Source organism: Neoarius graeffei, chromosome 11, assembly GCF_027579695.1.
Source record: "Neoarius graeffei isolate fNeoGra1 chromosome 11, fNeoGra1.pri, whole genome shotgun sequence".
Taxonomy (NCBI): domain Eukaryota; kingdom Metazoa; phylum Chordata; class Actinopteri; order Siluriformes; family Ariidae; genus Neoarius; species Neoarius graeffei.
The window spans coordinates 49877319-49903528 of record NC_083579.1 but is presented as its reverse complement, the minus strand read 5'-3'; the positions used below and the strand labels follow the sequence as shown (position 1 = coordinate 49903528).

At 43.5% G+C, this 26210-nt stretch overlaps 3 protein-coding genes across 9 annotated transcripts in view; 2 read left to right on the top strand and 1 right to left on the bottom strand.

Annotated features, from left to right (window-relative positions):
- adam17a (ADAM metallopeptidase domain 17a) overlaps window positions 1–9977 on the top strand; it is a 57837-nt gene extending 47860 nt beyond the window's left edge. Inside the window, exons 15-19 of one of the 2 annotated variants that reach the window (XM_060934110.1) lie at window positions 933–1063; window positions 1163–1241; window positions 4017–4105; window positions 4630–4686; window positions 8375–9977. In XM_060934110.1, the coding sequence (XP_060790093.1) occupies window positions 933–1063; window positions 1163–1241; window positions 4017–4105; window positions 4630–4686; window positions 8375–8584 (566 nt within the window). In that variant the 3' untranslated portion in view covers window positions 8585–9977. Of the gene's footprint in view, window positions 1–932; window positions 1064–1162; window positions 1242–4016; window positions 4106–4629; window positions 4687–8280 lie in introns of both variants that reach the window. The other variant, XM_060934109.1, reaches the window with a different exon arrangement.
- Window positions 9978–11916: 1939 nt separating this feature from the next.
- iah1 (isoamyl acetate hydrolyzing esterase 1 (putative)) lies at window positions 11917–18531 on the bottom strand. Of its 2 annotated transcripts, none has more exons than XM_060934107.1 (6): window positions 18382–18531; window positions 18250–18302; window positions 15164–15318; window positions 14862–15023; window positions 14664–14785; window positions 11917–12809 (listed from the first exon to the last, which is right to left on the bottom strand). In XM_060934107.1, exons 1-6 carry the CDS (start codon window positions 18442–18444, stop codon window positions 12636–12638), a joined length of 729 nt encoding a protein of 242 aa, XP_060790090.1. In that variant the 5' UTR covers window positions 18445–18531; the 3' UTR covers window positions 11917–12635. The 2 variants fall into 2 exon arrangements, with proteins under 2 accessions (XP_060790090.1, XP_060790091.1); XM_060934108.1 differs by having other exon boundaries at window positions 15164–15314; window positions 18382–18399.
- A 6316-nt stretch (window positions 18532–24847) lies between these two features.
- Window positions 24848–26210, top strand: part of itgb1bp1 (integrin beta 1 binding protein 1) — a 33220-nt gene continuing 31857 nt past the window's right edge. For all 5 annotated transcript variants that reach the window (XM_060934106.1, XM_060934103.1, XM_060934102.1 and 2 more), the window contains exon 1: window positions 24848–24964. The gene's annotated coding sequence lies outside the window, so the exon portion shown is untranslated. The remainder of the gene's footprint in view (window positions 24965–26210) is intronic.

The window sequence follows — 26210 nt, the reverse complement described above, 5'->3', positions numbered from 1 at the left end:
TGCACCCCCACTGGACAGGACAGTGCAGAGACAGGAAACGAGCGGGAGAGAGAGAGACGGGGAGGGACTGGGAAACGACCCCGGGCCGGAACCGAACCCGGGTCGCCCGGATCCACGGCACGGCGCCCCACCCACCCGAGCCACGACGCCCCACCCACCCGAGCCACGACGCCCCCAACATAGCACACTTTCAGTAACAGAATTTAAGCCTATATAAACACTGACTCGCACATCATGCAATGTTGCCAGATACTGCTGACGTTTTCCAGTCCAAAATATGTTCAAAACCCGCCAAAATGCACTTGAAACCGCCCAATCTGGCAACACTGCGCGCATGCTGCTTCTCTTGAACGTTAACACGGAAGTAAGGTGGAGAGTAGTTTGTCGACGTCACCTCAAGACGACGCCAACGATTGGTCAAATTTGCGGGAAAGTTGCGGTGATTGGATATAATTGCAACACCGCCCTGAATTTGCAGGGATTGGTTGAATTTGCGTTGAAGTTGCAAATCGCAACATCCTGGAGGCTCTGTTTTTTTACTTGGCCCAGACTCTGTCTCCTCACTCACTGTAGCTTTAGGTACTAAAAATCAATCCATTTTGTCTCTGGCAAAGGCTAGCTGAAGTTCACTAAATGTCCGCAATAGTAACTTATTCTGGTTTATTTTTCCTCACGTTGCGCCCCCCCAAAAAACTCTGGCGCCCCCCAGGGGAGGCGCGCCCCACACTTTGAAAAGCCCTGGACTAAAAGATCAGTACATTAAGTGTGACTTGTTTAAATGTGATGCCCAGTAACATTTCAAACTCGTAGCACTCAAAATCCATCTTCATAGTCCAAACAATATTTGTAAAAATAAATTTAATAAAAATAAGATTGATTGATTGAGTAGTCAAGGTACTTACGCTGAATTATGGGTGCTTTTGCTTTCTTAGATACGGACAGCTCCTGTAAGGTGTGCTGTAAGAACCCAAATGGACTCTGTGCTCCTTTTAAATTTGAAAATGGAGATTATCTGTACCTACGTAAAGGCAAGCCCTGCACCGTGGGCTTCTGTGATGGCCGTGTAAGCACCTTTTATTTCGCTCTTCCTCAGTTTTTGTGGGTTTTTTTCCCCTCCCCCCGAAACGTGTTTTTGTTTATGCTTAATCTTTGTCTCATTTAGGGTAAATGCATGAAGCAGGTACAAGATGTTGTCGAGAGGTTGTGGGACTTTATTGACAAGCTGGATATCAACACATTCGGTAAGTGATGATAGTTGATTAATTGCATTATTGAGATGCTCTTTTGTTTGCTTGACTAAAGCTGCAGTCAGCTTCAGAGTCGTGAACAGTTGATATAGATGTAACTGAAGCTTATTCTCACTTCTATGTTCAGCAGAAAAGTTTGCTTGAGTATAAATATGAGGTAATACAGATGCCATGTTTCCTTATCCATCTGTGTGGAGATGGTTGGAGAATAGAAAAATGAAATGGGTCATGGATATTAAAAAAAAAACCCTGGAAAATCTCGTATCCAGTTAAAGGGCAAAAATTAGGAAGCATGGTTGTAGTGAACCTGCCTGGAAAATGACACAAGTGTGTGTTTTACCCCATGCACTGTCAGGCGAAAGTGAGGGAGGCAAAAAAAAAATTCCATAGGCATCAAAGTTGGAGATTTGCAGAGGAATATTTGGCTCACCAAGTCAGTCTATAGTTATACACTGCCTTGATGCCAACAAACTATTTGTAACGTGTGCCAAAAGGAAGCTCGCGCTCTCTCTCTACCTACCTACACACAAACATAATCAGTTTACTAGGAGCTGTTGGAACTGGGTTCTGAGACAAACTTTCTTTGCCAAAAAGCTCAGTCATGGTGGATTTGGTGTACAAAGGATCATTGCACAGAAAAGGACCTGATTAGTTGTGTCATCCCCCCCAATTGTAAAGCGACCTTTGGTATGAGAGAAGCGCTATATAAATTCGACTGATGCCCACAAAGAAATCGAATAGTCAAATACCTAGAGGCCCTGGGAACCTTCTTAGGATACAAGACTTGTTTTTAAATGAAAATCTGGCTGCCGTTTCAAACTACAAACGTTTCGTGGTTGGATCTCCCAGCAGGACAATGATTCAAAATATATGAATCCAAATCCACACAAGAATGATCATAGAATCAAGCTTTTGAGTACACCATGCCAGTCCCTGGACCTAAATTCCACTGAAAAGCTGTAGTGTGAGCTAAAAAGGAGCTGAGGCTCTAAAATCCTGGAGAATATGGATAGAAGTTGGGTGGCACGGTGGTTAGCACTGTTACCTCACAACAAGAAGGTCCGGGTTCGAGCCCCGTGGCCGGCGAGGGCCTTTCTGTGCGGAGTTTGCATGTTCTCCCCGTGTCCGTGTGGGTTTCCTCCGGGTGCTCCAGTTTCCCCCACAGTCCAAAGACATGCAGGTTAGGTTAACTGGTGACTCTAAATTGACCGTAGGTGTGAATGTGAGTGTGAATGGTTGTCTGTGTCTAATGGCCCTTTTCCACTACCCTTTTTCAGCTCACTTCAGCTCACTTCAGCCCGACACGGCTCGCATTTCGACTACCAAAAACCAGCACGACTCAGCTCGCTTCAGCCCTGCTTAGCCCCTAAAACTCGCACAGTTTTGGAGTGGGGCTGAAGCGAGCCAAAGCGAGCCGAGTGAGGTTGGGGGCGTGAGCAGACACTCCCCTGTGCACTGATTGGTGAGGAGGAGTGTCCTCACATGCCCACACACGCCCCGCGAGCGCGCTGGGATCTGTAAACACTGTAAACCCGGAAGGAGAAGAATTACGAATTACGAGAATTTCTGAAGCCTTATGCGCCTCGCCTCATCTATACGCTCTTGCCAGTAATTGTCCGCGTTGTCGGTGACAACAAGCCACAGCACCAAGACCAGCAACACTAACGACTTCGTGTCCTCCATGTTTATTGTTTACTATTCGAGTCGTGAGACTACCGCTTAAAAGCTCACTGATGTCACTGTTTGCGCTGCTTAACGACATCACGTGACGTCCACCCACTTTCGCTAACTCCACCCAATGTGTCCACCCACTTCCAGCCAGCACGGTTCAGCGCGGTTGTAGTCGAAATGCAACTCCAACAGCCCCGCTCAGCTCGACTCAGCATGGCACGGCTCAGCCCGGCTCAGCCGCGTTTGTAGTGGAAAAGCGGCATATGTGTCAGCCCTGTGATGACCTGGCGACTTGTCCAGGGTGTACCCCGCCTTTCGCCCGTAGTCAGCTGGGATAGGCTCCAGCTCGCCTGCAATCCTGTAGAACAGGATAAAGCAGCTATGGATGGATATGGATAGAAATTGTCTGATTTCCTTGCTGTAGTCTTCAATCTCATGCTTTATAGGAGAAGATTCAGTGCTGTTCATTTGGCCAGTGGAGGCTGTACAAATTACTACATGCAGGAGTGCTAATGATTTGGTATTTTGGGTTTGCATTTTCTTCAAATGGGGCGGCACGGTGGTGTAGTGGTTAGCGCTGTCGCCTCACAGCAAGAAGGTCCGGGTTCGAGCCCCGTGGCCGGCGAGGGCCTTTCTGTGTGGAGTTTGCATGTTCTCCCCGTGTCCGCGTGGGTTTCCTCCGGGTGCTCCGGTTTCCCCCACAGTCCAAAGACATGCAGGTTAGGTTAACTGGTGACTCTAAATTGACCGTAGGTGTGAATGTGAGTGTGAATGGTTGTCTGTGTCTATGTGTCAGCCCTGTGATGACCTGGCGACTTGTCCAGGGTGTACCCCGCCTTTCGCCCGTAGTCAGCTGGGATAGGCTCCAGCTTGCCTGCGACCCTGTAGGACAGGATAAAGCGGCTACAGATAATGAGATGAGATGAGATTTTCTTCAAATGTTTACTACAGTTAGGGGCTGGATTTCTCATAGTTTCAGCATAAGATTAAGCTAATTAACTAATACCTTTTTTTTTATAATTTTTTTTTTTTTTAAACCCACCTTTGCTGAGCATGTCTGTCATTGTGAAGCTAAATATAACTGTTTACTCCCTTCAGGGAAGTTCCTGGCTGACAATATAGTAGGCTCTGTGGTGGTCTTTTCCCTCCTCTTCTGGATCCCTCTGAGCATCCTGGTGCACTGTGTGGTAAGTGTCCTCAGTACTTTTTTTAAATATATTAAGGAGTAAGACAGTAGGTTGGGCTGTTACAGGACAGTCAGGTGAAGCACTATATGGCCAAAATTTTTGAACATCCCGTTCCAGATTTAGTCCCCTTTTTAGCTTTTATTTTCGCCACTCTTCTTGGAAGGCTTTCCACTAGATTTTGGAACGTGGCCATTCCGCAATAAGAGAATTAGTGAGGTCAGGCACTGTAGGGAGAAGAGGCCTAGTGGGTAGCTGGCATTCCAGTTCACCCCAAAGGCGTTCTGTGAGGTTGAGGTCAGGGTTCTGTGCAGGCCACTTGAGTTTGGGGTCCGTCGCTCCCCTCCCCTTAAACCAACTACTTTCAGTGTCGTGGAAAATTAATCAACCCCTTTCTGAATGAACACATTTGAGATTTCAGCAGCGTCCTGGTGTAATCACTATTGGTGGATAGAACAGTAGGACATTTTTAGTCTAAAGTCACAATATGAGATTTACAACTTTATTTTCCTTGTGCTTGTTTGCAGGACAAGAAACTGGACAAACAGTATGAGGAGAACTCCAAGTCTCTGATATACCCCAGCGTAAGTGTCTCTTCTTCATCCATGCACCATTTTATTCCAGACCTGAGAATCATTTACATAGCTAATAATAAGCAGGTCAGAAAGACAGCTGGCATAACTGTGTGTGAGAGAGAGTGTGTAAGATGCAGTTAGCATGGCCTTTTCAATGGGGTTGAACACATTGAGTGTATGAGTGAGTGTGGCTGAAGATGTGACCTGTGGCTCCACTGTTTGCTCTGAGCCTCGTGGAACTGCAGCAGATGATGGTGGGAGTGTGTAGTACAGCCTGAGGTGAGTGTGTCACATAGTCTTTGCCCGTGCAGTGTAGTGTGTTGAGTTGTGCATCTGTTAGCTAGTTGTTTTCTAAGGCGTGTCGAATGCTGAGCACGGTTGACGTGTATAGTGTTGTGCAGTCAGTGTTGATGTAAATGTTACCGAAGTGTTATGAGTGCATGGCTTTTTGAGATAAATGGCACAAACCCCAAGAATGCTCGTAGCCCAGGAGTAATAGGGTTATACCCGGAACAAATTCGTAACAAGCTGAAAATTTCAGAATATGTTCAGAATACCTTTAGGAATAACATACTAAAAGTCCCCGGAAATCCCCCTTGTGCTCTCTGAGAAATTCAAGATGGCGTCCAAAATGACCGCCAAATGGAGATCTGCCCATATCTCAGGCCCAAAACAAAATATTAATGCAATTAAAAGGTCAGAGAATATGTTTTGTAGGGTAGGAGAGTAAATTCCAACATGTGTGTATTAATTACATTGTGTATTAACATTATATAATAACAATGTACACATTATTATAACAGTATATTTGTGTGTAATGTATTGCTGTCAAAAATGTCGCGTTATTAACGCGTTAACTTGACTCAATTTTAACAGCGATAATTTTTTTTATCGCGAGATTAACGCTCTGTGACATGATGCCACGCCCCGCACAGCCAGAGTCCTCTGCCCTCCCCCGAAGAGCTTAAGTTTCGTTTTCCCATCGGCGGCTCCAGCCCCACTTTGCAGTGGCTGTGACAAAACGTGTTATGCTCTGCAATAAAAAAAAAACATTGGTACAACCAGTGTTCGAACTATGCCGATATTTTCGGGGGGGTCCCTTATTTTCCCTTGGGAGGGGGGAGGGGGTGCTTGCGCTTGTCTCAGAGCGCGGCTCTCCATCGCGTGCTCACTTCGGATATGCAAATGCTTCCCGTTACACACGATTGCTATGTCAATAAACATCATTTTGCCAATATTTTAGAGACCCCCCTAACATTTCCCAAATCATGTTTTCAAGGGATCTCATGTCTGTTTCAGGGGATCTCGGATCCCCCGTGTACCCCCGTAGTTCGAACGGTGAGCAAGCCCATTCACTTTTTTATGCTGATAAGAGAATTACAATGGTTTTTCATGTGACAAAAATGTGTGATTAAATTGTGATTAATCGCGAGTTAACTATGACAGTCGCGACATTAATCGCGATTAAATATTTTAATCGCTTGACAGCACTAGTATAATGTGTTCGCTTGCCATGTCTGGTTAGATTGTCATATTTTTGGCACTGGGAGTTTCACTAAAACCAAAAACATCATGAACTCCAAAACATTACCTTCAATCCATTATAACAATTTATTTACATATATTGTTCATTATAACAAGAAGCTAATCCAGCACAATAAATCATGGCGACTGAGCGTTCCTCAAATAATGAACCTATTTACAAGAAGACAGCTGGTCATTGTTCTATAACTTTCAACTTCAACAATCAATAAATCAAACACATCAGTCAACCAGACAATCATATTTAATTGGTAGATTCATATACCAATACATCTATCATAAATCAATCAATCAATCAATGCAGTCATCATCCTCATCAGATTTGGCAGAAACCGGTTCTTCAGTTTCTCCCTCATGATCTAACAAAGATGGCACTGGTGCTGCATTCGTGCATGTTTGACCACTGCACTTTGTACACAGGGCGGAGCAGTGTACCCCCATCTTCCTGCAGCCACATGACACTCCACAGCCATCTGCTCTGCAACCACAAGAGACCATGTTGAGCAGAGTGTCTGGAGCAATGGGGCGGTCAGTTTCAACTGGTGTCAAAATTTCCTCCAGTTTCCATCCCCAATCTGTAGGCTGCAGGGGCCTACCCATCCATTCTTGAACAGTGAGAAGTTCTGAATGAATGTTGTTTAGCTGCAGCACTTGTTGGAGGTAAAGCTGCCAACTGGAAGGATGAGGAAAGTGGAGTTCGGCTGATTCCCTTCTTATAAGCAATGAATCGGAACTCATCCAAGCATTACAACTGAGGCACTGAGAAGTGTTTAAGTCTACTCATTGTTTATAAGCAAGAGCTTTTATTGAGGCAGACCTTTTTGTCATGAAAGTCGCCGGAATGTTGAAGAAGTGTACTGAAACAGCTTGCCATTGTAGTTTTAGAAGATAGAGTTCTCAAATTTAATTTCCCTTTAATATTTTATCAAAGCTTAAATATGCACTAGGGGCGGCACGGTGGTGTAGTGGTTAGCGCTGTCGCCTCACAGCAAGAAGGTCCTGGGTTCGAGCCCCGGGGCCGGCGAGGGCCCTTCTGTGCGGAGTTTGCATGTTCTCCCCGTGTCCGCGTGGGTTTCCTCCGGGTGCTCCGGTTTCCCCCACAGTCCAAAGACATGCAGGTTAGGTTAACTGGTGACTCTAAATTGACCGTAGGTGTGAATGTGAGTGTGAATGGTTGTCTGTGTCTATATGTCAGCCCTGTGATGACCTGGCGACTTGTCCAGGGTGTACCCCGCCTTTCGCCCGTAGTCAGCTGGGATAGGCTCCAGCTTGCCTGCGACCCTGTAGAAGGATAAAGCGGCTAGAGATAATGAGATGAGATGAAATATGCACTAAATATTAAGGAAATTGATGTCTAATTGTTGTCTTACATTATGTTCATGTATGTAGGTAGCCTCCTAAGCTAATCTGTCAATCATGTCAACCATCAAATTCCATGTAATTTCCACATTAATGACCTTGTACTCTTGGTTAATTTTAAATTTAACAGTGTGACAATGGTGAATTTCCATTGCTTGTATGAGAGAACATATAATTTAACATTTTAATTGCATTTATATTATGTTTTATCCCTGAGATATTGAAAAATCTCCAATTGGTGGCCATTTTGGACGCCATTTTGAATTTCTCAGAGAGCACAAGGTGGATTCCGGGGGACTTTTAGTATGTTATTCCTAAGGGTATTCTGAACATATTCTGAAAAATTCAGCTTGTTACTAATTTTGTTCCGGGTTGGACTCAATTTTGAGCTAATGCTCTTGGGCTATCGGTGCTCTTGGAACCTCGGATGTGGATGACTGCCTGATCAGCTCATGGGTGTGTAAGAGCCTCTGTCAGTGTAGTGAAAGGAATCTGGCATGTTCGTCATGTTTGATATTTCCTGTTGTTATCGTCAAATAACTTTTCTTGTTAAGCTTTGGTTTACAGTATTGTACTGTTTTTATTCCTAAAACAGCAGGGATATTTGATTACATGTATTAAACTAACATCTATCACTGGGGCATTGTTTCCTGAAGAACTGGTTTGTTGATACCGACACTGAGACTTCTTCCTTTCTCTCAGAATATGGAGGTGCTGAGCGGTATGGAGGCTTCCATGCGCATCATCAAAGCCCCTGTTCCTCCTCCTCCTCCTCCTCCTTCCTCTTCTGTTACAGCAGCGCGACCCGTACAGGGACACCCCGGTGGCGGCGGCGGCAGCAGCACCTCTCCGCCTACAACCTCCTCTTCCGAGCCCAGAGCGGATCCTCAGCGTATGGCCACCATCGAGGAGGACTCCAGCGGCGACTCTCCACCAGGGACAGCCTTCTCCCCGAGTTCTGCGGCAGCCAAGTCGTTCGAGGACCTCACCGAACATTCACCACTAAACCGTCCGAACAGGCGACTGCAGAGACAAGCACGCATCGAGAGTAAAGAGACGGAGTGCTGAGACGTACGCTCCATCCCATTCACACTTCCACATTCTCTCTCTCTCTCTCTCTCTCTCTGCCGCAAGCATGCACTTTGGTACACGACAAACAAATGAGCCTTTTGTTAAGAATCAATTTGAAGACAATCCAACATCAGTGTACTGTAGTGCAGGTGTATTGTGCTGACTGCTAAGTATTTTTGGTTAGTTGTGTAAATTAGTTTTTTTTTTTTTTTTTTTTTTTAAACATAAGAACAGAAAAGTCATGTATAAATGCCAGAGGCTGCAGTCTAGAAGCCTGGATATTAAAGGTGCCCTCTGTTAGCTGGGAGGAGAAACGGTTCACCGATTCCTTTCTCCGCCAATTGATCCCGCCCCGCGTTAAGACTTGCAGGTTGCCTTTTAAGAAAAAGGAGTCGTGCTGAGCAGCTCTCCTTTGGCTCGGGGGCGGAGCTGATTTCAGGACCAGAAAAATCTCAACGGAAGCCTGAAATTTCTGAAACTAGATCCGTTGCATGGTTTTGAAGTGTTTGACAGATCTAGAAATACTTTTTAAGCATTATAAAATGCACTTTTAAATGATTATAAAGAATAATAATAAAAAAAAAAGTGCCTTGTAGAACAGCTGTAATAGTTTTACTCGTCACTGAAATGCCTGGTGAGCAGTGTGTAAGTGTTTTTCCTTCATCTTGTAAGTGATCACACCCTTTATTTGAGTAAAGGTCAGCCATACAGAGACCGATTTAAAGTCCTTTCCATTAGAGCCATCGCTGGCAGTAATCTAGACCTAGTCTCAAATCCGTCTGCTTCTGTCTGAAATGGTGACGCTTCAAATGCACGACCTCTGCAGGAAAGTCACCAGTTTGTGCCGTGGCTGTATTTTTGTTCGAACTACTGTTAAACAAACGATTAGAGTGGAGCGCGATTTATGAATCAAGAATAAGGTGTTCCTCTGAACACACTGCCGTTCCTGTCTCTGCTCTGCTGTGCTGTAGCAGTTCGAGTTACTACACTTAAGATTTTCTGTTTGTTTTCTAAACTGCCTGGAAGTTTTAACTGGAAAAACTATAAATTGAACTATAAATACACTGAATTCTAATTTAAATGCACATTTGTGAGCCCACATAAACATATCAGGAAAAGTGTTAAAACGTTTTATATTCAGACACTATATACTTCAGGTGCTGTTTAGGTCTCGGTGTCTGACTCCATGACACACCGGAGTCCACAATGACTCAAACTGTTTTTGAGAACTGATGACATTTATGGAGTTAGGACTTGAGCAGTATGGATGTGAATCTATATAAATGTAATTTTATTGTTGAATCTGTTGCATTAAATTTAGAACACGAGTGTGCTGCGTTGTGTATTTTTGTTTATTATATCTAGGTTGTGCCTTTTTGTTGACAGTTAATGCATTTTATTTTTTATTCTGTTATGTGTGACATGCTATACCCAATTTATACCAGTCCAAGTGTTGTAATTTATGGCTCGGTCATGCCCAGGTTATAAAATTATCTTTTACTGTGCCATAAAACCCAGAGTTTATTTTTGCCTTTTTTATAGAGTTTTTAAAATTCTATATAATACCTAATGTGGTTGGTAAACCAGAAAGTTTAAATGTCATATTGCTTGGAATGTTTCTGGCTGTATATACAGGACCAGTCAAAAGTTTAAACACCCCTACTCATTCATGGGTTTTTCTGTAGTTTTGACTATTTTCTACATTGTAGAACAATACTGAAGACCTCAAAACTATGAAATAACACATGGAATTATGTGGCAAAGAAAGTGTTTTTTCATATTTTAGATTTTTCACAGGTGGCACGGGGGCGGCACGGTGGTGTAGTGGTTAGCGCTGTCGCCTCACAGCAAGAAGGTCGGGGTTCGAGCCCCGTGGCCGGTGAGGGCCTTTCTGTGCGGAGTTTGCATGTTCTCCCCGTGGGTTTCCTCCGGGTGCTCCGGTTTCCCCCACAGTCCAAAGACATGCAGATTAGGTTAACTGGTGACTCTAAATTGACCGTAGGTGTGAATGTGAGTGTGAATGGTTGTCTATGTGTCAGCCCTGTGATGACCTGGCGACTTGTCCAGGGTGTACCCCGCCTTTCGCCCGTAGTCAGCTGGGATAGACTCCAGCTTGCCTGCGACCCTGTAGAACAGGATAAAGCGGCTACAGCTGATGAGATGAGATGAGACAGGTGGCACGGTGGTGTAGTGGTTAGCACTGTCTCCTCATAGCAAGAAGGTCTTGGGTTTGAGCCCAGCAGCCGGCGAGGGCCTTTCTGTGTGGAGTTTGCATGGTGTCCGCGTGGGTTCCCCCCCCCCCCCCCCCCCCCAGTCCAAAAACATGCAGTTAGGTTAATTGGTGGCTCTAAATTGACCGCAAGTGTGAATGTGTGCGCGCATGGTGGTTTGTCAGCCCTGCAATGGCACTGCCTCTCGCCCACAGTCAGTTGGGATAGGCTCCAGCTTGCCTGTGACCCTGTAGAACAGGATAAAGCGGTTACAGATGATGGATAGATTCTTCAGCATTGCCATCGTTTACCTTGATGCTTTACACACTACTGGCATTATATTAACCAGCTTCATAAGGTAGTCAGCTAGAATGCCTCGTCAAAAGTTAATTAGTGCAATTTCTTGTTGTCTTAACGTGTTTGAGATCACAGTAAACACAACAACTGTAGTAATGCATACTATCAAGACGTGCTCAAGTACATAAACAGAAATGACATCCATCATTACTTTAAGACATTAAGTGATTTAATATAAATAACCACTGAATTAGGGGTGGCATGGTGGTATAGTGGTTAGCGCTGTCGCCTCACAGCAAGAAGGTCCGGGTTTGAGCCCCTTTCTGTGTGGAGTTTGCATGTTCTCCCCGTGTCCGCGTGGGTTTCCTCCGGGTGCTCCGGTTTCCCCCACAGTCCAAAGACATGCAGGTTAGGTTAACTGGTGACTCTAAATTGACCGTAGGTGTGAATGTGAGTGTGAATGGTTGTCTGTGTCTATGTGTCAGCCCTGTGATGACCTGGCGACTTGTCCAGGGTGTACCCCGCCTTTCACCCGTAGTCAGCTGGGATAGGCTTCAGCTTGCCTGCGACCCTGTAGAACAGGATAAAGCGGCTACAGATAATGAGATGAGAACCACTGAATTAGGTGTCGAAACATTTGACTGGTACTGTAGTTCTAGTACTAGCTGTATATATCTTTATTTACTTACTGTATGAACCCACAACAATAAACTCTACCACTACACACACTTGTACTGAACATGACTACAAACACACTGGCTAGAAGCCCAACCCTTTTAATCCTTCAGTGTTTATGAATGTGGTAAGAAATGAACAACTGAGAACATGAACCCAACCTGTCATTATAGATTTAACAAATGATAATTCTCTCTCTCTCACACACACACATGTGAACTCATTTTGTCTATATAGGTGATTAGTACCTGATAGATTAATTACTGCACTGTTCTTTCATTAGTAATGAAGTGACTACAATCAAGCTAATCAGAAAGTCAATACAAATCAATGGCACCTGCTTGGTGTACAGATTACTGCTGCCCTCCTGGCACTGCACTGACATGTCCTCTGTTATACTGACATTCATTTAATATTACAGCCAAAAAAAAAAAGTGTATATATTGCATATTTACATCATGGTGGAATTGGTCATTACATGCTCCTGACTTCCACAATTAAAGCAGGAGAATAAAGTCAGTATTTATACATGTCACATTTAGTACTGACAAATTAAAGCGTAATTGTGTTAGTTTTATAAACCAAATTATTCTAAACTGTGTTCGTCCAACGACATTTAAAAGCTCATAGCAGAACCTCCGAGCCTCCACGTTGTCATTCTAACATGATGTGAACACGCTGCTCCTTCAGAAGCACCTGCTTTTCCTTTTCCTCAAACACAAAGCCTCAGTGCAAATCAGAAAGAAAATGACAAAAACAGAACCAGCTGCAGTAAAATTTCTATATTTGTTGTGGTTGCTGACTCTAATCACACAGCAGGCTGTTCTCAGGCTTCTTACAGTCTACATCAGCCCAGTAAGGCAGGATGAAGGGTAAATTAGCCACTTTGCTCTCCAACAGTCTCCACACGTGCTCGGCTACGAACTGGTTGCCCTTCTCAGAGAGGTGCAGGCCGTCTGAGAGATACACTGAGAAGTCCTGAAAGAAAATAAGATGTGTTTGCATCCAGGCATATTCGCATGATGAATCATGTTTAAAATAGTAATAAACATGGAGGTTGTAATAGATTGTAATAAATGTTTATGACTGCTAAACATTAGAATCAATGCTGAATACTGTCCAATTAGCACTAATTACCTAAAAAAAAAAAGAAGTTGGCTTGTTTAGCCTAGTGCTGCATGATTGATAGGGGTAAAATATAATGCCATTATACTCCTACGTACTACATACAAACATGATGTGGAATATATTAAAAAAACTAGACAGGGACACTCTAACGAGTGCAAACCCCGCCTTTTCCCTATTAAAATACATTGGGCGAAAATTTCGAAGTTCTGCCATGACCTTGACCTTTGACCTCCAAAATTTAATGGTTTCCTTCCTGGGTGATTGGCAACACGTACAAAATTTGGTCCAAATCGATCCATTGGTTCTTGAGATATCTTGCAGACACACAGACAGACAGACACACACACACAGACTGACGCAGGTGAAAATAATAACCCCTCCGACTACTGTCGGCGGGGTTAAAAAGTGGCGTGGCCTGCTTAAAGAATGAGCTGCATTATTTTGAAAGAAAGGATTTTTATTGGATCGTGTGAATACCATTATTTAAAACCACCACTCCTAGAAACACTCAACTGAGGCTGATTAGGATGCTTGAGCCACTGAACAATGAGACAGCTTCACCCCAAATTATCTGTAGCCGCTTTATCCTGTTCTACAGGGTCACAGGCAAGCTGGAGCCTATCCCAGCTGACTACGGGCGAAAGGCGGGGTACACCCTGGACAAGTCGCCAGGTCATCACAGGGCTGACACATAGACACAGACAACCATTCACACTCACATTCACACCTACGGTCAATTTAGAGTCACCAGTTAACCTAACCTGCATGTCTTTGGACTGTGGGGGAAACCGGAGCACCCGGAGGAAACCCACGCGGACACGGGGAGAACATGCAAACTCCACACAGAAAGGCCCTCGCCGGCCACGGGGCTCGAACCCGGACCTTCTTGCTGTGAGGTGACAGCGCTAACCACTACACCACCGTGCCGCCCCATGGTATATCAGATATATTGCATTCAGCTAGCATGATACTGAACGAGTCAAAGACGAGTCTAGCTGAATGGAATATATCTGATATACCACTCAATGTCAACCAATATTATTGAAATAATAACCGAGACGAAGTTGTGAACTGATATTCACTGAGCCTGAGTACACAGGTGATAATTTTTTTAAATACAATTTTTAAAAAATAATTTCAAACGTCAAAAGTGGCATGCAAATGTAATAGCGGCGTGCAGAGACTTGTGCCCCTTATCTACACCGAGTCATATAAAATGCATTGTTTTGCAATAGATAAAATAAATCGCAATTCCACTTTACCTTTGAAAAGTTTTAAACCAAACTTCACAGCATCTTTAGTGCTGTTAGGAACAGCATTTTCTTTCGTTATTTGTAATTGTTCCTCACTTACAGTGACGAAGCGACTGGCCGCTATTTTGCCGAATCACTTGAGGTGATTATCGAGAAATAGTCCGAATCTCTCGACCAATCAGCACACACAATTTCCTATAATCGCCTGTGTATTTATACTAATTACAATTAATTATAATTTTCAAGAAAGATTTGCAAATGTGACTTTTGCAGCTTCTGAGGCTTATTGTTAAAGAGTGCTTGACAAAGATGATAATATACAGTATCGAATCTGTGTGATTGCTAAGACTGGAGTAGCAATTTACAAAAATATGCTACTAATACTTCATGTTGTATTTTTGTTAATTAGCTAATTGGTTGGTACGAGTGTGTTTGTAAGCGTGTGTAGCACCTCTCCATCTTCTTGCATGAGGGACCAGAGGTCTATCACGTCCACTCCACACTGTCCTGCCGTCTGCACACACATCCGAGCGTACTGACCAGCCACAGAGTTCAGACGGTTCAGAGAACATCCTAGAGAACAACGGGGGAAATAATATAGCTCATCTTAAAAATACAAACAAACAAAAAAATAAAAACGGTGAGCGACCTTTTAGTACACATTCTTTTTCCCAGTGTTCCTCTTGAATTGGTGGAGGACTGATAAATATGACCTTGTCCTTCGGTACGCCAGCTGAGGCCAGATATTTAACCATGTCCTTCAGATTCTCTGAGTATTCCTCACAGGGAACATGCTGCTGTGGGTTCTTATCTGATGGAAAAATAGAAAATGATTATTATGTGAACGATATGAAAAATTCAAATGATAGACACATTTTAAGAAAAATCTAGCTAGCAAAGTGAAAACAGGTTAATTTGGCTAAATTGGATACTAAGCTAAACTCGGCTTGCCTTCCAGGGTACAGTCGTTGGCACCGAAAAACACGGTCACTGCTGCAATCGGATTATGTTGAGAAGCACCGTGATTTGGGACGATCCGGGGAAGAACCAATTTAGCCCATCGAGTGTTGTATCCAGACAAACCTCTGTTCACCACATCACACTTTCTGACAAAACGGTATGAGAGATACAGTACAGCAAAGTTACTGGAGACAGAGCAAGGGATCTCAAACTATTTGTAGCCAGTGAATGAATTTCAATGAATTCAAAGTCTAATTATCAATAATTAGATATTACTATGTGGTTATTTTTGCATACTGAACTCAGGGCTCGACATCAACTTTTCAATCCACTCGTCCAAGCAGCAAGATTTTTCACTTGTCCTAACCAGAACCTTTTTATTACTATATATTTACTAGTTTAATGAAAGGAAAGTGGTTAACAAAGTTGATCAAAAAGCAGGTACAGTTATGATAATCATTATGCTTTAAGGATTTATAATTTTTCAATAAAACTCAAACTTTAACTGTAACAATGAACAAAAACTATCCAATTCCCCATTATGGGGCAGGCGTTGTTATAATCCATTACCTGATATTCAGTTTTAAGAGTTAGACTCCCCCAAATTCAAAGCTTCTGGAGGAAATAAAGTTAAATCTTAATTAATCCAGTAAAAGTATAAATTAATTTAAAGAAATGACACCGCAAGAAAACAAGTTGGACATGATAAGGGTGATGGAATCACGCTATGAATGAAAACAAACTAAGTGATTTCGGCACTGTCGTAAAATTCCGGCAAAATATTTTACGATAACGTGTTAACGTGTCCAATACAAAAGAAAACTACAATAGAAAGTCAGAATGAAATGAAGATTCACCACAGATATTTATTTTATTGAGGTATCTGATCGCCATTTCTCCGATTTCAATGAATTCAAAGTCTAATTATCAATAAGTAGATATTACTATGTGGTTATTTTTGCATACGCACCTGCTGTACTCGGCTTCCCCGGAAATTCGTAAACAATAACACGGCCGGATCACTGAGGGGATTGAACTAGCTTTGTTGGAACTTTATTGATGCAAGTCTGGAATAATTACTATAAAAATGGTGATGTTCAACAAATATTCAACTTGCCCTGTCAGACAGGTAGATGTGGATTGGACTTATCCAGACCAAACATTTGGTTGTCCTGGACAGTTGGACTACCATTAATGTGGAGCACTGCAACTGTAAAGTAAATTCCACACCCCCCCTCAGTAGAGATTTCTTTCAGAACCATTATTTAAATTTGTCCAGTCATATTGGGAGTATTTATTTGAGATATAGAGATTCCTATTCCTGAACTTTTCCTCATCAGAACACATTCATTCATTTTCTAGACCACTTATCCATTAAGCATTGCGGGTGAGCTGGAACCAATCCCAGCTGACTTTGAGCAAAAGGTGGGGTACATCCTTGGCAGCACGGTGGTGTAAGTGGTTAGCACGGTCGCCTCACAGCAAGAAGGTTCCGGGTTCTGGGTTCGAGCCCAGTGGCTGGCAGGGGCCTTTCTGTGTGAGGAAACCAGAGCAAGTGGAGGAAACACACACAGTCATGGACAGAACTAGCCTGGGCCCGCCCATCCTAAGTGTGATGCAACACGGGGGCCTGTTGCGAACTTAGTCTGGCAAGGCAAGCTATCTCCAGCTCTTCCAAGCTCCCGAAAAATCGGGAGCCAATCAACTTTGAGCATCTCCAACGGCCCTGGGTAGAGGCGTGTTCAAGGCACTGACGTAGTAGAACTGCGACCGGAAGCCATAGATTGTTTACAGAATCTATGCCGGAAGCGCTTCATTCACTAGAAACATTACGAACATGGAGCAGCAGCAAGCCTTTGACACAGCGGTAGATGCTGTATTGAAAGCATTCAACGGGAAGTTCTCATTGAAAACGGAGCAAAGAGCAGCCCTGGAGGTATTTATCTTCTTCCTGTTACTCAAGCAGTTTCCGTCGCGTCACATATGTCAGAGGAAAGAGTGATGTGATTGGTTTAAGCTTCGTCACAGCCTTTTCTGACTTCGACCAGTAGCAAACTGAGGCATTTCAGGGAGGCGGGTCAACCACGCGCTTTGGGAAACGGTTGGGCTTAATATCTTTGTCAGACCAAATGCTCGCAGAGCTTTGAAGTTGCGTTAGCCAGACTAGGACAGAACATGCAAACTCCAGACAGCAAAGCAGACCAGCAGGTTCGAACCCAGAACCTTCCTGCTGTGAGGCAACAGTGCTGAACACTGGCTGCCCTCCATCAGAACACATTAGATCCAAACTGGCATTTGGCCAATACGTTTCGAAGATATATTAAACCCATTATATAGTAATTCAGGGGCGGCACAGTGGTGTAGTGGTTAGCGCTGTCGCCTCACAGCAAGAAGGTCCGGGTTCGAGCCCCGTGGCCGGCGAGGGCCTTTCTGTGTGGAGTTTGCATGTTCTCCCCGTGTCCGCGTGGGTTTCCTCCGGGTGCTCCGGTTTCCCCCACAGTCCAAAGACATGCAGGTTAGGTTAACTGGTGACTCTAAATTGACCGTAGGTGTGAATGTGAGTGTGAATGGTTGTCTGTGTCTATGTGTCAGCCCTGTGATGACCTGGCGACTTGTCCAGGGTGTACCCCGCCTTTCGCCCGTAGTCAGCTGGGATAGGCTCCAGCTTGCCTGTGACCCTGTAGAACAGGATAAAGCGGCTACAGATAATGAGGTGAGATGAAATGAGACACAGTAATTCAAATGACCAGTTTTACAAAGTCATAACAATAAGAACCCAGTAATAACTTTGGGGAGGGAACACTATAACTAAAATTTTAAAAATCACAACTTTATCTTCTCCAGTGTCTGAGAAACACTGATATAAGAGTGGCATGTGTGATGATTCTCTATACAGTAATAAACAAAAAGAGCAATGCACAGTGCAGAAGTGTGTAAATATTCAGATATTATGAAAACCATCATGCCCTCAGTCCATTTCATTACTATCACCTTGTTTCTATTCCAGAGAGCCTGAGAGCTGGCCATCACCCAGGGGAGTGTGATTATACAGGGACTATGAAGGGTTTAATACTCACCTTGCGAGCCTGTTTGCTATATCAGAGCCCCATCCTTTCACTTGGAAAGAAAACTGAAAGATATGAAATATTTCTGAAGGGGTTGATTGGATGATGTGCACCTGCCTGTGTGTGAAGCTTGTCCTAACATACCTGTGTAATCGAGTCTCCAAACAGAACCACCTGAGGCCAGATAATGCTCTTTATTTTCGACATTGTATTAAATGAAAATAACACACACAAACGCTTTTCAACACAGCCTTCCGCCTCTTCTTCTTCCCTGTTTCAGTCCGCCGGGGGCTCAATGCAGGAGTTACTCCTCTGCGCCCCCTAATGGAGCTTGTGAAAACTGCAGAACATCAACAGCACCATCCAGCCATCCATCTCATCTCATTATCTCTAGCCCATACATGTCAACCTATACGGAATGTCCGTATTTTATACGGATTTGATTCAATAAACGTAGTATACGGGCGTACAAATAAAATTATACGGATTCTTTAAAAAAAAATTCAATATTTATTTAGAGCTATAATCAATTCCCACGATGATAAAAGAGCGGGGGCGGCACGGTGGTGTAGTGGTTAGCGCTGTCGCCTCACAGCAAGAAGGTCCGGGTTCGATCCCCGGGGCCGGCGAGGGCCTTTCTGTGTGGAGTTTGCATGTTCTCCCCGTGTCCGTGTGGGTTTCCTCCGGGTGCTCCGGTTTCCCCCACAGTCCAAAGACATGCAGGTTAGGTTAACTGGTGACTCTAAATTGACCGTAGGTGTGAATGTGAGTGTGAATGGTTGTCTGTGTCTATGTGTCAGCCCTGTGATGACCTGGCGACTTGTCCAGGGTGTACCCCGCCTTTCGCCCGTAGTCAGCTGGGATAGGCTCCAGCTTGCCTGCGACCCTGTAGAAGGATAAAGCGGCTACAGATAATGAGATGAGATAAAAGAGCGCATGACATTTACAAACGCACTGTAAACCACAGAAAGCACAGACAGCCAGTAAAGAGTCTTATGAAATCGCGCGTTATCTTGTGGTAGCAAGACTTCGTTCCACTTTTGATCATGCGCACAGGGGTGCAGATATGTTTTTTGAACTGGGGGGGACAAAGCTGCCAGCAAACCAACCCCAACCCCCAACATGTGTTGTGCGAGGAACTAGTTCCTAGGAAAACTAGTTTTAAAACCGCTAAGTTCCAACTGTTAAACATAGCGAGAGGCTGGGCTATGTGTGTGTGTGTAAAGTGTAAACCAGTGCATCATGACTTTCTAACTATGCCTGTGTGTTGCGTGAGCGGCAGTCAGTCAACAACTCTTCGCAAAGTTTCCTTATGAAACAATATGCTCGCTGAAATTATGGCAGGGAACGCCAGATTAAACATTAAAACTGCCTTCTGAGCACTGTATCTACAGGCTGCCACTGAAAGAAGGAGGCTACCAGAAAGGCATCTCTACTCCGTACGATTTTACTTTCACTACGACATTACTTTGAACAGACTATCAAAAAATTGCAAGGTGATATGATAAAGTAAGGCACAGTTTACTTACAGTCGTTGTTTTTTTGAAAAAACGATGCAATCGTTTTCTGCCTTTTCGGTTTAGCACCCTTCATCATGCCGTGTTGGGGTCCTGAACTAGGAGCTGTCCCCAATATGCCTGTCAAACTTGTTGTGGGTAACCATAGCAACCAAGCTCGAGCTCGCAACCTGTGCAGTCTGTGCAGCTCAACCAACTGAATATCAGTCTTTGTTTTGTTTTATGTGAATTGTTGCAACTATGTATGTACTGCTGTGCACCTCAATAAACCGAATGGTAATTAGTCTTTTGATTTTTCCGTGAGGTTTGCCTTATGCAAAGAAAGACAGCATAGACATTTTTTCCTCCCTATAAGTGGGGGGGACCGAACGAGGTGAATTTAAATCTGGGTGGGATGAATCCCACCCGTCCCACCCTCTATCTGCGCCCGTGCATGCACACACCACATTGCGAGAATCCCGCCAACCGGGAAGTAACATTTTGTTTGAAACGCGTATTTCCACCTCAGCGACTTTCAATAGCGACTGAAAAGATTCTGAATGGGCACTCCGGCAAGATCAACACAGACACTTGCTGTGACATGCAGCCTAGTGAGGTATTGGTGCAGACTGCTAAAAAAAGCTGTCATGGAATGCAATTCAGAACATTAGAGTGACACTTTGTGTTTTTGTCAAACATTGGAGCTTTGTATTCATTCTGAAGGTTTATTGTTATTAATATTGAATAAAAAGTAACTTGGATATATCATTGTTAATTATCATTCAAATTTTAGGTAAATTATTTTAATTTGCATCTAAACTGGCACATTGTGTGGGGTGTTCCCAGTGTGCAGTGGTTAATACCTACTAAAAGTGGTCCAAGGAAGGACAACTGGTAAACGACAAAAGGTCATAGGTGTTGACGACTCACTGATTCACATGGAGCATGAAGGCTAGCCCATATGGTCCAATCCCCACAGAAGCACTACTGTAGAACAAACTGCTGAAAAAGTTTATGTGAGCTAAAATGGAATGGTGTCAACATTAACTTTTTCAGCAGTTTGTCATTTAAAATGTCCTGGTATTTCATGGAGTCCATGATGCCATGTACCCTAACAATGTTTTTCTTTTGTCTTTACTGAACCTACATTAAAGGTAGACTGCCTTTCAGATTTTTCAAGTGTAGGTCATAAAAAGAATTTTCCCTGACACCCAATTATTTTTGTTTAGCGAACCAAAAGCTACTGAATTTGAATCACAGACTTTCAATTTTATTAGTTTTTTATCCCCCACTGGCCGAAAAGCCCAAAGGGGGATTATGTCGCAGCAATGTCCATCCGTCCGTCCCAGGAAGGGTACTCACCTTCTGAAATCAACTCCTCTCACAACAGATGGACAGACAGACGGATGGGCGGAAGAGTGCTCTCAGAGTACTCTTGTTTGTAAATAGAACAATTAATAAATTTTGGGCCATGTGGCCCTAAATTCTCCGTTATTTTTTCCTGCTTAACCATGACCCAATTCAAGATACTATGTTATGCATCATGTGGTGGGCTTTACCTGTTCGCGCAAGGCATTATGGGATACAAATTTGAAACAGGAGAGAAAAATGGAGGATGTGAGTGTGCAAATAAAACGTGAAAGACCGACTACAATAACAGAAAGTGAGAAGGAAAGATGTTATGTTGCGAAGGAAAGGAAACGCAGGACCAAACTAATAAATATCGGCGGTCAGTGAGCACCTCGGTGTGATCAGCTGTTCGTTTAGCGACAGAATGATGTAACTGTCAGTGCACGGTCAAGGTAAACCTGTAGATGGCGGTAATGCAACACTGTGGATGCCAGCTGCCGGAAAACCCAAAAGATGAAGAAGGTAAACCTGCATACACAGATTTCCTCTGTCTGCTTGACTGCACAGAGTGAGTGATTTCATGCACATTATTTGCTAGTGAATCCCCTCAAATTAAATAACTTCCCAGCCACAGAATATCCTGGAGGGTTTTTTTTGTAGATATTACAGAAATAAACATACGTCACAATGACCAAATTTCAGAGGGAACTAAATTTCACGGATTTTATGAAATTGAAAGGCCATCTAGCTTTAATTTGTGTTCATATTATTAGTAACACACACACACACACACACACAATGCTAGGTCTGGCTATAAAGACACAAACAACATTTCTTTTAATCTCCATATTTTCTCAAGAATAAAAAACTTTTGCCTACAGTAATATTTTGCATTTCATATGACACTTATTTACATTTGAAATGATATTTTTTCAGCAGATTTTAATCTTGGGAATCAACTCTTTCTTCATCTTCACTAAGCAAAAACTTCTCTGTAGATTAAATATCTTGTTATCCCCCACTGGCCGAAAGACCCGAAGGGGGATTATGTCGTGGCTCCGTCTGTCCGTCCCTCCGTCCATCCCAGGAAGGGTACTCACCTTCTGAAATCAACTCCTCTCACAATTTTTGGAGGAATTTCATGAAACTTGCTAGGATTCTTTATTATATGTTGGTAATACACATAATGTAATTTTGTTCAATTCAGTTGCATTTTACCAGAGTTGTGGCCCTTGATTAACAGCCTTGTACTTTCACAATTTCATGAAGGTGTGCTTGCCATCTGACATCAACTCCTCTCACAATTTTTGGATGAATTTCTCGAAGCTTGGCAAAAGGCCTTGTTATATGATGATAATATGCATATTGCAATTGAATTTTGTTTGTGAAAATTTTACCAGAGTTTTGACCATTGATTAAATAACTTGTACTTTGACAATTTCATTGAAAGGTAAGATGTATAAGACAGTAGTGAGACCAGCTGTGATGTATGGATTGGAGACAGTATCCTTAACGAAGAGACAGGAGGCAAAGTTGGAGGTGGCGGAGTTGAGGATGTTAAGGTTTGCGATGGGAGTGACAAGGTTGGACAGGATAAGGAATGAGCACATCAGATGGACAGCACATGTGGAGAGCTTGGGAATTAAGCTAAGAGAGATGAGACTGAGATGGTATGAAGACATCCTGAGAAGAGATGCAGAGCATGTTGGAAGGAGAATGTTGAGGATGGAGCTGCCAGGAACACGAAAATGAGGAAGGCCAAAGAGGAGATACATGGATGTGGTGAGAGAGGACATGAAAGTGGCAGGTGTGGTAGAGAAGGATGTGGAAGACAGGGAGCAATGGGGACGAAAGATCCGTTGTGGCGACCTCTAATCAGGAGCAGCCAAAAGAAGAAGAAGAAGAAAACTTTGACAATTTCATGAGGGTGTACGTTCTTCTGAAATCAACTCCTCTCACAATTATACACATATTGAAATTTAATTTAATTTGGGCAAATTCTACCAGACTTATGCCCTTGATTATTATGTGTACTTTGGCAATTTCATCAAGGTGTGCTTGCTTTCTGAAATCAACTTCCCTCACAATTTTTATTCCCTGCTGGCCGAAAGGCCTGAAGGGGCATTATGTCATGGCAATTTCCATCTGTCCGTCCCAGGAAGGGTCCTCACCTTCTGAAATCAAGTCCTCTCACAATCTTTGGAGGAATTTCACGAAACTTGGCAGGATTCTTTGTTATATGTCAGTAATACGCATATGAGTGATTCCACGCTTATGGGTACTGAAATGGGGACATGAACTTATTTTTAAAAATTCACCTAAAACCATTTCTTTTTTTACCATCAGGTCACAAAACATGTAATCTTTAATGAATGATATGTTAAAAGATAACTTTAATTTTCTGAGATGTAATAAAAACATATTTATATGCCAAAGTCAGAACGTAACAGAAGTGTTGTGGACATATATATTCTCAATTTTAACAATGTAGAATTACTTTTTGAAACATAGGAAGGTGATGTTTTAGCAAATATAATTAATAAACATGTGTAGTAGAATAAACATACACATTCTTTCAATAAGATTAACATGGTATATAGCTAGATTGTAATTAATTTGTAACAGACGCGAGATGGACAATCGTAACAGAAGTAATGTAACAGACATCATTTTGGAACTCATAGGCTTGACTTTGGCATATAAATATGTTTTTATTACATCTCAGAAAATTAAAGTTATCTTTTAACACATCATTCATTAAAGATTACATGTTTTGTGACCTGATGGTAAAAAAAGAAATGGTTTTAGGTGAATAAGTTCATGTCCCCATTTCAGTACCCATAAGCGTGGAATCACTCATATTGCAATTTCGTTCAATTCAGTCGTATTTTACCAGAGCTATGGCCTAGTTGCCAGCGGGGAATATTGTGCTCTCAGAGCACTCTTGTTATATATGCAATACTAAAAGGTATTTAAGAATATATATTTATAAAGAGGTGGGCGGCACGGTGGTGTAGTGGTTAGCGCTGTTGCCTCACAGCAAGAAGGTCCGGGTTCGAGCCCCGTGGCCGGCGAGGGCCGTTCTGTATGGAGTTTGCATGTTCTCCCCGTGTCCGCGTGGGTTTCCTCCGGGTGCTCCGGTTTCCCCCACAGTCCAAAGACATGCAGGTTAGGTTAACTGGTGACTCTAAATTGACTGTAGGTGTGAATGTGAGTGTGAATGGCTGTCTGTGTCTATGTGTCAGCCCTGTGATGACCTGGCGACTTGTCCAGGGTGTACCCCGCCTTTCACCCGTAGTCAGCTGGGATAGGCTCCAGCTTGCCTGCGACCCTGTAGAAGGATAAAGCGGCTAGAGATGATGAGATGAGATGAGACATATAAAGAGCCAGAGTCCACTGTATCCACAGCAATGGACTATGTTTTTAAATAAAGCTGTGTTGGTGTTAAAATTTCATAATCTACCCTTTACGTTTCGAACAAACCACAGAGTGATGAATCAAACTGATGCAAACCTGGTTAACTCCATTAAAAGAGGTGTTATTCGTCCTGTGCTACTTTTTTTTTTTTACAGTATTTATTTATATGCATGGTGTTAACTAAGCTGTTCGCAAGTTGCACGGAAGTTTGAAGCTGTGGGGATTTCACTGCGAACATATCTGACCACAGAACACGACGCCCTTGTTGACGTTCCTGAGCTGAAGTGTGAAGTTTGTTTTTTCAGGCTGCGGCCCCTTTAAGAGCAGCAGGGTGGAGCTACACAGGAAGTGAAGTGTCACCGCCAGGCTCGCCAAAACAGAAACAGCCGGTGAGGCGCTGCTCTGATGGTCCTCGGTCCCGGGACGGGTTCACACTGGAGCGCCACAAGCCCGGAGCAGGACAGGTGAGACCCGCACCGCGTGTGTACTGAAAGAAAGTCCGTTTAAAGCGCAAGGGGCAATGAAAGTAGGTAGTGCGGTGAGGTGAGGGAGTTCTCCTAGCAACGCGCTTCCGTTACTTCTACGTTGATTTCATTAATGAGAAACACAACGCAACACGATGGGGGATTGTAACGCTCGCGAGCGCAGTGTAATCACGCGAGAAAGAGCGAGAGCGCGCGCGCCAAGAAAGAGCCAGGGTCGGGCAGAGGCAGAGAAGTGGCCCGCGGTTTCCTGAGGGAAGGGGTTGAGGTTTTGTCCTTCACAGATATTCCTGCTCTAACACTGAGGTTTAGATCTTTTATGAGGTTCTTTATCCCGGAGCTGTGTATCGGTTTGGGTCCCCGGTTCAGGAACAAACACACTACCGAGCTGCTGTGGGGGCGCGCGCGTGCGTGTGCAACTGGCTTTCCAGAAACACTAGACATTTGTGCACAAGCTTAATGACATACACATTACACAACACTGCTTCTTATATTCGGATTATTCACATAACAAAACCTTTTATAGTTTTAACCAACAAACTATAATATCGTCGCTGTCAGTTCAAAACCTGCTGTGTGACAATTTAGGTCAAATTGGGTTCTCTATGCTGATTGGTCAATTTTGACCTCGTGCTTCTATGTATGCTAATTAGAAAACGGAAGGACCAATGGGTAATCCCAGAAGAGACTGGATTCAATCCCTTTCATGTGATTGGTCCAAATAAACTGTGTGCAATATCAACTATGTGCACCTAGTGGCGCACACAGTCACTCAAATTGCACATGGGAGGTTTTGCAATGCATGTCTAAAAACCTTATGTGCAAATATCTGACATGCAGAATCTCTTGCGTGTTCTCAAGGATTTTTTTTTTTTTTGCAATTTACGCTAATATAATGCTGCAATTAGCTATTTTGATGGATATTTAATTGACCAAGGGCGGCACGGTGGTGTAGTGGTTAGCGCTGTCGCCTCACAGCAAGAAGGTCCGGGTTCGAGCCCCGGGGCTGGCGAGGGCCTTTCTGTGTGGAGTTTGCATGTTCTCCCCGTGTCCGCGTGGGTTTCCTCCGGGTGCTCCGGTTTCCCCCACAGTCCAAAGACATGCAGGTTAGGTTAACTGGTGACTCTAAATTGACTGTAGGTGTGAATGTGAGTGTGAATGGTTGTCTGTGTCTATGTGTCGGCCCTGTGATGACCTGGCGACTTGTCCAGGGTGTACCCCGCCTTTC